Source organism: Pseudocercospora fijiensis (genome assembly GCF_000340215.1).
Source record: "Pseudocercospora fijiensis CIRAD86 unplaced genomic scaffold MYCFIscaffold_5, whole genome shotgun sequence".
Taxonomy (NCBI): domain Eukaryota; kingdom Fungi; phylum Ascomycota; class Dothideomycetes; order Mycosphaerellales; family Mycosphaerellaceae; genus Pseudocercospora; species Pseudocercospora fijiensis.
In genome coordinates, this window is record NW_006921536.1 from 419,244 (window position 1) to 427,683 (window position 8,440).

Genomic DNA, 8,440 nt, shown 5'->3' on the forward strand with positions numbered 1-8,440 from the left:
ATGAGCAGCATATCCCATGGTCAGCGTTATGAAGTCTAGCCTAGGATTCTCGAAGCTTTCATTATTCAAGCATCTCCCGCGCCGCTTTCCTCTTCCGCTCCTGTTGCTTCTCGTGCTTCTTAAAAAACTGATTACGAGGCTTTGCGGCGAGCGCTTTATTGGGATTATTCTTGCTGTATTCGTAGTATGCCATATTTTCTCCTCCGGCCAGTGAGGACAGCGTACCAGCCTGCCTCCGCACGCCTTTACCCTTCGCCTTGCCGCGCGAGACATTTCGATCGGAGAAGAGATCGTCTTTGATATCTTCGACATCGCCGGCCGTCTCGCTTTGTAGTAATACATCTTGCAGGGCAGTCATTCGCTCCTGCTGGGTGGTGAATTTGAGGTTCGGCATCTTCTCGATGCCGTTGAGATGTGTAATAACTTTGAAAGCGTAGCCTTGATCGACGAGGAAGGCCTGGCGTTTGGAAGAGTAGAACATCTCGTTTGTGTCCTTGGAAACCAGAGAGTAGAAGAATGCGTTAAAGCCCTCGTCGTTTCGTCGCTTCGCTCGCAGGATACGACCAAGGCGCTGCGCTTCTTGGCGACGCGAGCCGTAATGAGAGGAGACTTGTATGAGACAGGTTGCCTCTGGCAGATCCAGAGAAGTGTCACCGATCTTGGAGAGGAAGATTGTCGAGACTGCATCGTTCATCTGGAAGTTGGCTAGCACCATTTCTCGTTCCTTCTGGCTAGTATCACCAAAAATGAATGGCTTTTGTAGCGCTTCCGCGTATTTTCGCAGAGCATACACATTGTCCGAAAAGACAATGATCTTGTCGCCTCTGCTCTCGTGGAAGTTGATTAAGAACTGGCATGCTTGAAACTTCCTCGGATTCATGGTAGACAGCAAGCCGCGCTTGTTGGTCGTCTGAGCTGACAGATACTCAGAGTAGAACTCAGTAGTCATTGGACACCAGACCTCCGCACATTGAACGCGTGCAATGTGGCCTTCTTCGCTTAGCTGCAGCCAGTTGGCCTCGTATAACTTGGGCCCGATAAGGAAATTCAGATCCTTAATCTTATCGTCTTCGCGGAGAAGTGTTGCGGTCAGCCCAAGCTTCGAATGTGTCTTAATGCGTTCTGTCACACGCCTGAACATTTCTGCGGGCACGACATGCACCTCGTCCAGAACCATTAATCCCCACTCACGAGACATGATGAAGTCCATGACCACCTTGCTGTCATGCGCGCGCCGTGTGTTTTGCGTGACCATGCTGTATGTGCAGATGATGACACCTGCTTTGTCCCTGAGCTTCTGCTTTTCGCCACTGGTGAAGATTACTATGTCGTCTGGATTGATGTTTGACCACTTCTTAAATTCATCTTTCCACTGCACGGCACTCATTGCGCTAGTGCAAAGCACAATCGCGCTCTTCTTGACCGTACATGCTGCAGTAATGCCGACTAGTGTCTTGCCGGCACCACAGGGCAGCACGATAATTCCGCTTCTAGCGCGTCCGTTGCCAAACATTTTGCTAAGCGCGTGTTCTTGGTAGTAGCGAATCTGGACGTTCGGCTTGAGGTCAATGTCGAGATTAGCGTTGATATCGTCTGCTCTGAAGTCGTATTCTTCGGTCAGAGGCAGCTTGAGCTTCACATTACAGTGTTCTTGCACGAGCTGGATCTTTTCGCCATCGACCTCGAACGAGTGTACTTGGTCGGTATCGTCATCGTCTTCCTCCTCGCGCAAGAATTCGGTCATGTCCTTCTCAGCTTGACGGCCACCATATTCGTCGTCGCTGTCCTCTTCGTCGTCGTCTTCTCTCTTCTGTTGCTGTTCGATCTGTGCCATGGCGTTCTTCGCTCGAGTCGCCTCTTCTGTGCCACCGATGATCAGATCGCCCTTCTTGGCCGCCTTCTCGGTCTTCAGCTCGTCGGAGTCGTCCACGCGGCAAGAGCTAATGACTGGATCTCGCAGAAGCATCTGAAGTACGGACGCGTCATTGCTTTCGACGAAGTATTTGTTGTGCTTCAGCACAAGTCGCACCTTTCCGAAAGATTGTGTGACTTCGTGGACGAAATTAATGATGTTCTCCGGCACTTTTGTTTTGGAGAAGAGTTCAAGATCACGGACGATGTCTTGCTCCGTGAGACCTACGCTAACGGCCGCGAATAGACTGTGAGGACTTATAGTGTATTCGTGCATGTTCGTTGTGCGACTTTGAGGCTCTGCGATATTAATAAGGAAGTTCTGGGCTTGCTTGAAGCTGGGAGCAAAGGTCTCAAGGACGACCTTCCCATTCTGCGGGTCGATCCACAGCGGCCGCAGATGGTGGTCGGGCTTGAGAGGCTCGTTGAAATAATCACGACTGGGTTTGAATAGATGACTGGCGGCGTCACGACCAGCGTACGCAGCTTGCGACTTCTGATAGGTCTGGGGTTGATATCGCTGCACTATTCCTTCATACTTTTTACTCCTCGCCGGCGCACCGCCTTCCGACATGTTCATGTCTTCGCTGTCGCTGTAATCATCATCGCTCAGACTCACAGGCGTCGCCTGCCTGGACTCGGAGGCAAGTCTCTTAGCGGGCTGTTTGCTCGAGTCGCCAGCTTTGCGCTTGGGTGCCATGACTAGCAGCGACTATGGGACTGATATCAACGAGGGATGCTGGTGGCGATGGATGTTGATGGTGTGCAGGTTCAAGTTTCGGGCGGAAAGACGAGTGTTGATATAGTTGCGACTGACAGGCGTCCTCAGAACTGGCGTCCTCAGATCAACTTGGCAGGGGCCGGCAAGCTCCGGAAGTCTGTTGCGGAGCCCAAAGCGACTCCGAGCACTCCCGCACTTCTCGCCGAATGCTTGTGATGATGTCGGTTTTCCACTGTTTCGGAGCTTCGACTTCTACTTCTTCTGCTCTACAAACATTCACTTTGGAAGACTCGTGGATTGCACACAATCTGGTTCACGGCATATACTCCGGCCAGGTCTTGCAGAGCGGTGTTTAAGGGCAGATCAAGATGAATACAGTATGCATGCCCAAGATCCGTTCTTAGGCATTAATGTTGTGCTAATAAGACATCAGATCCGATCAGTAGGCTATGGCTGGGGCGTCCTCATCGTCGCAGGCGCTGGTTCATACTACTTCGCCAAGAAGTCTATCAACGCCGATCGAGAAGAACGAGCGGCACACAACGAACGCCTACGACAATCGCAAAACAGATTACGAGCACAAGAAGCCGTGTCGAGAGATGCTGCCTTGAGCAGCGCATCAGCCAAATCTACTGGAGGCAAAGGGGAGTCGAAGTACGATACGCCGTCACCCAGTCGAGAAGCAAACGAAGACCCTGCGCCAACTCACCACGAAAGCAAATATGAAGCGAAAGATCCATTCAGAAGTCGGAAAGGCGATCGATTTAGTTGATGGGAATGTTCGAGGTTAAAAACATACTCAGGCCGAGATCTGACTCCGAAGCTGCCTTAGTAAAGACGCTTCAAGCAATGCTCATTCCAGCTCCGGAGCGGCATTGGGATCAGGGCAAGGGCTCTTACGTAGCGACCGTCTCTAGGTATGCAGTCGCAGCGAATGTGATAGCTCGTAGAGATCGTTGGTCGACATTTGTCCCGCTCAGCTCATGAGCTGCAACGGGAGCAATGGAATGGCCGAATGATTTGGTTTGCATTGGAACCCAGGAACATCAGATGCAGTCAGAAGAGTCTTAAAGTAGATTTATCTAGCGTACAGCTAGGGAATGGTTGTACGGATCGCTGAAAACGATGATTGAGGCCAGCTCCGTCGAGGTTGCAATGACCTCAGTATAGCTCTTACGCCCCCAGCCAGGATATCACAATGCGATTATGCCCACCAACGCCTAAATATCAAAGGCCTTCGCTACCGTGGATATCTCTTCAAACCAGGAATGCAGTATGTAAACGCAAAGATCGATCACTTGTCGACCGATCAGGCCTTCTGTTCTCCGACTTCTTCCACGCCGCTGCTCATCTCCGCAACCTCATGTATGCACCAGCATAGTCGTCAAGACTCGATCCAGGTAGGCAATCGCGGAAGCTCAGAGGCCGGCTGTGAAAACATAAACGTTAGCAAAACATAAATGCATAGACATCGACAGCGCTGCCAAACTTACAATCGTCTCTTATCTGTCGCAGCTCCTTGTGAAATGACATATGCTCCAGCAAGTGGTGCACTGACTATTGCACACCAGTATCCAACGACTGCCGCAGCTCCAAGTCGGTCTTGTTGATGTGCCGTCCGTGTTCGGTAGGTGCTAAGGAAGCGTGAAGCTCGTTGGAGAAGTGGACGTGATGTGATGGCCATTTCGATTTACGGTTGTGTTGGGTGGATTGTAATACTCTCTGAGTGATGTTCGTTGTTGTTGAAACGTTCTGCACAGTCGTAGGTTGTACTGTATACGGGGAGGGACAATCACTTAAGGCAGTGTTGGGTTGGTTTTGCTGACCATGAATTAGAGTCGCAGTGATTGGCTGTTGGTAGAAGGCGGCCCAAGCCGGCCATACTTCCCGCACGCGTTCCGCTGCGTGCAAGGCCCGAACCCTGGAGCCGTGGATGGCATAATCCTACCTCGCCACTTCCCCGAGCCCCAGCTACCCGCCCGAGCCCCAGTAATACAGTGGATTATAGAATCCGCTGTTCCTAACAAAATCGCGTAGGGAAGCGATTTCCGGATCCCCGCAACCACTACCGACCGGGCAACCACTTCTATACTGCTACTAGCTATAAAGCCAAAGTTTGTTAGCAAATTAGTAGTATAGCAAAATTTAAGGTGTTGTTAGTTGCTATCTACTTAGGTCTAAGCGGATTACGACCTGCAGCCTTGTAACTACGTAATGCTATATATACTAGCTTATATTAGTCCCTTATTTGCTAACTAGCCTACTGCTATATATGATACTGCTACTAAGTGAACTAATAGTGCTGTTGTTATAGCACCTAGTAGTAAAGTGGCCGTCCTGTTAGCTATATAGAATAAAATACGAATATTAAGTCGGTAGACTTCGAGGAATCGAGGCGCGACTTCGAGGCGCGACTTCCTAGGTAACGCGCTCCGCGCTACTAACTAAGAATGGATATAATATATAATAGGTGGAAACAGCACGTAATCTCATTCAGGCCGATTCTATATTGGTATATCTACTGGGGCTCGGGCGGGTAGCTGGGGCTCGGGGAAGTGGCGAGGTGCTGGAGATGATGGAGTCAGGTTAATCTTATCGATTTTGCAAGCCCTGAATCCCGCGCTGAGCGCTTCGAGGAGACATGCGCCTCGCACCACGACCTATATCAAGCCAAGGTGTTTCACAAGCTCGTTGCAAGGCACCTCGAGGCATTCACATGCTCTGCACATGCTTCGCTCTTCAGTCACATGAAGCCGTGTCTATCCGACAGAAAGCGGGCTAGGCCGCGTCTTCGAGGCTACAAAAGCTACCACTTCTAGTGCGAGGATGCTTCCTCAAACATCGACATTGTCAAGCACTGGCCTTCTAGCCGGTGTCTGGGGTGCCTTCATCTATTGCTAGGTCATAGACCTGGAGTGGGAGGAGGCACGGGGAGAGCTCAGAGTTCACTGCACACCTGCTACGTGCGTCGCAACACTCGTGCGGCTTTCTATCGAGTATGATGACGACTGGTAGCAGCGATGTCGTCGAGGTAGGACAGAACAACACAGTGGTTCTTGGATATGGCAGGTCTTTCGAAGTGCTGACATCGCCCTGCAGCCACATCAACTTCGTCGCTCCCATGTTCGCAACATCTCTCCACGCGGCCCTTACTGCCTGCAATCGATCATGACAAGTAATCAACCCAAGCTTGCCACTCGTCTACACATGCGCGGATGCTGTGGCGAGACCGACGCTGCTTACAGTACGAGCATGAGCACTGGGCGGGTCTACAGCCACAATCAGGCCCACGGACATGCGCAGCAACCAGATTTTCATGGCTCAACACCACTTTTGGTATCCCGGCACCAACATTCAAAAGTCGCAAGAAGGCTTGTTGCGCAGTCTATTGCACCAAGTATGCTCTCAAGATACTGCTTTACTGCCAGCGACATTTCCATCCCGGTGGACTTCGCATCGCGCACGTAAGTCGTGGTCGGTGAAAGAACTCCTTGATGCAATCGGCATGCTACGCACTGTCACAAACGCGGCGTTCTGTTTCTTCATCGATGGGCTTGATGAGTATCAGCCCCAAGATCGACACATGCAATTGGCCAAAGATCTTCTAGATTTGGCATACGCATCGAACATCAAGATATGCGCCTCAAGCCGACCTTGGGAGGCATTTCAGGCATCCTTTGGCCATACGGCGACTATGTTGATGTCTGGGAAAGTGGTTTTTGTTAACAGATGTCTTGAACTCGGAGGACCGTCATGGTGGAAGAGATTTGAGCTGCCGTGAAGATGATGATTATTGATGCCCCGACAGGCGAGCGAAAAGGATGGATCAAATGTCATTGCTCTGCCTGGTTACACAGCTGACTGCCAATCGCGTCGATACGAAATCTCGCTCTCGAAGCATCTCAGCGCCGTGTGGATTTTGACGCCGACCATTTGCGACGCCGACTTCTCGCTCACAATTCCGGCTGCCGAACAGCGAACAGCGCATCAGTTCCCAAACAGTACTACTCCAACCTTGTTGATGGCTTACGGAGACTGCGGCTGCTGATGTGTGCTATGGACGACAGCGACCGGACCGTAGCAATTTCGTCCGTGTACAGGCCTATCCCGACTTCTCACAGCACGTCGTCATCACTATCAGCGTCTACAAATGTTCCGATAGAGTACACAGGTGGGTACAGTCATTCTCATCTACTACAGTCTACAGCAAAAGTGGCAACCTTTACTAGTAACAGCTTCACATCTACGCTCTCAACCCTCGCACCAGCAATCTTGCACTCTAGATTACACCAGAGAACGACATATCTACACAGACATGTCAGACTATCCACCTCAGCAATACTCACCACAAGGCTACGACCATCCGCAATACCAATCTCCGCCATATCCAGACCATTTCCCAGGCGAGGCACCCCCTCCACGACAAACCTACTACAGCCCTCCACCTCAACAACAATACATCTCATACACGTATCCTCACACATCCCAACAAAAACAAGACCCAGAACCAGCTTGGGACCCAAAACGAATCTACGCTGAATACGGCGCTGGACCGAAATCTGAGAACAAAGGTCTCGGCGACTTCTCCTCCAACCAACATCATCAAGGCGGATTGCAACAATCACATGTAGGCCAACAAGACGAGCGAGGAATCGGTGCTACTGTCCTCGGAGGCGCAGGCGGTGCATTTCTGGGTCATGAAATGGGTCATGGGAAACTTGCTACTCTGAGTGGATTGGCTATTGGAGCTATTGCTGCTAATGCTTTTGAACATCATCATCGTGAGAAGAAGAAGCATGAGAGGGAGGGGGTGAGGGAGTATGATAGGGGGTTTGTGGGGGAAGAGGAGAGGGAGAGGGAGAGGGGTATTGGGGAGGAGGAGAGTGAGGATGAGTATCGGGAGAGGTGCAGAGGGATTAATAATGAGTATGAGGATGAGAGGGATTATGATGATGAAGAAGAGAGACCGAGACATCATCATCATTATCAGAGAGATTATGATGACTCTTATGTTGACGATGGGGAATACCAGGTTGAAGATTATTATAGGAGGGACTACTAGAGACGGAGGACGTTCGTTATAGTTAGGCGTCTAGACTTTATTAGCGAGCGTAGCGTTTGGGATAGATGCGGGATGGTCAATGGTAGGAATTTGATAGAGTCTTGGAGCCATACTGCTCGTCTAAAAGCAAAAGACCAAACCAAAGACAAGCTAAAAAAGTCTTTGGCCCCTAACCGATTCCCAAAACTCCTCGCCAAAAGTGAACTTAGGTAGTCGTAATTCATTTCCCATTTCTTCATCTTAATCAACGATCGAACAGACGTTCAATCCTGTCATAATCGCGCAAATCTTGAGAATTCGGACGAAGCTTACACTCATCGAGCGAAATCTGTTCTGGCATCCTGACAAGCTTGAATTGCTCATAAAGTCCACCTCTGGCATTCTTTGGCCGCTTGACTCCCACCACTCGATACAGGAGGGCTGGGAGGTTGACCTGTGTTGGAGAAGGCTGGCTGCGGCGGCGGCGGCCTGGGGATGGGAATGGGGATGGGGATGGAGATGGGAATGGTATTGAGACTGGGGTTGGGAATGGGAGAGAAATGAAGTCGTCTGTGTGCACTGTTTCCCGAATTTCCTTTTCATTTCCATCAAAAGCTTCTGACGGTGCTACTGACCTCGCAACAAGCTGTTGCAAAGCAATGTGCAAGACGAGAAGGAGCGATGCTTGAACTCTACGTAAGCACACCTGGAATGCGTCTGAGCAAGGCTAAGCTTCTCGCGTCTGGTCTGTCTCCGCCACTCGGGAT

At 50.7% G+C, this 8,440-nt stretch overlaps 4 protein-coding genes across 4 annotated transcripts in view; 2 read left to right on the top strand and 2 right to left on the bottom strand.

Annotated features, from left to right (window-relative positions):
• Nucleotides 1-2: 2 nt before the first annotated feature.
• On the bottom strand, nt 3-2,485 carry MYCFIDRAFT_154357 (uncharacterized protein; the record flags this gene model as incomplete). The annotated part of the gene is made up of 1 exon (XM_007929075.1): nt 3-2,485. The coding sequence occupies one exon, from the start codon at nt 2,483-2,485 to the stop codon at nt 62-64; it is 2,424 nt and encodes an 807-aa protein (XP_007927266.1). The 3' UTR covers nt 3-61.
• A 436-nt stretch (nt 2,486-2,921) lies between these two features.
• MYCFIDRAFT_182911 (uncharacterized protein) lies at nt 2,922-4,395 on the top strand. Its single transcript, XM_007929076.1, has 3 exons — nt 2,922-3,009; nt 3,066-4,061; nt 4,126-4,395. The coding sequence occupies exons 1-2, from the start codon at nt 3,001-3,003 to the stop codon at nt 3,402-3,404; spliced, it is 348 nt and encodes a 115-aa protein (XP_007927267.1). The 5' UTR covers nt 2,922-3,000; the 3' UTR covers nt 3,405-4,061; nt 4,126-4,395.
• A 2,552-nt stretch (nt 4,396-6,947) lies between these two features.
• On the top strand, nt 6,948-7,694 carry MYCFIDRAFT_197006 (uncharacterized protein; the record flags this gene model as incomplete). The annotated part of the gene is made up of 1 exon (XM_007929077.1): nt 6,948-7,694. The coding sequence occupies one exon, from the start codon at nt 6,948-6,950 to the stop codon at nt 7,692-7,694; it is 747 nt and encodes a 248-aa protein (XP_007927268.1).
• A 671-nt stretch (nt 7,695-8,365) lies between these two features.
• Nucleotides 8,366-8,440, bottom strand: part of MYCFIDRAFT_197007 (uncharacterized protein) — a gene marked incomplete at both ends in the record, with an annotated part of 933 nt that continues 858 nt past the window's right edge. The window contains one exon of the mRNA XM_007929078.1: nt 8,366-8,379. Coding sequence (XP_007927269.1) covers nt 8,366-8,379 — 14 coding nt within the window. The remainder of the gene's footprint in view (nt 8,380-8,440) is intronic.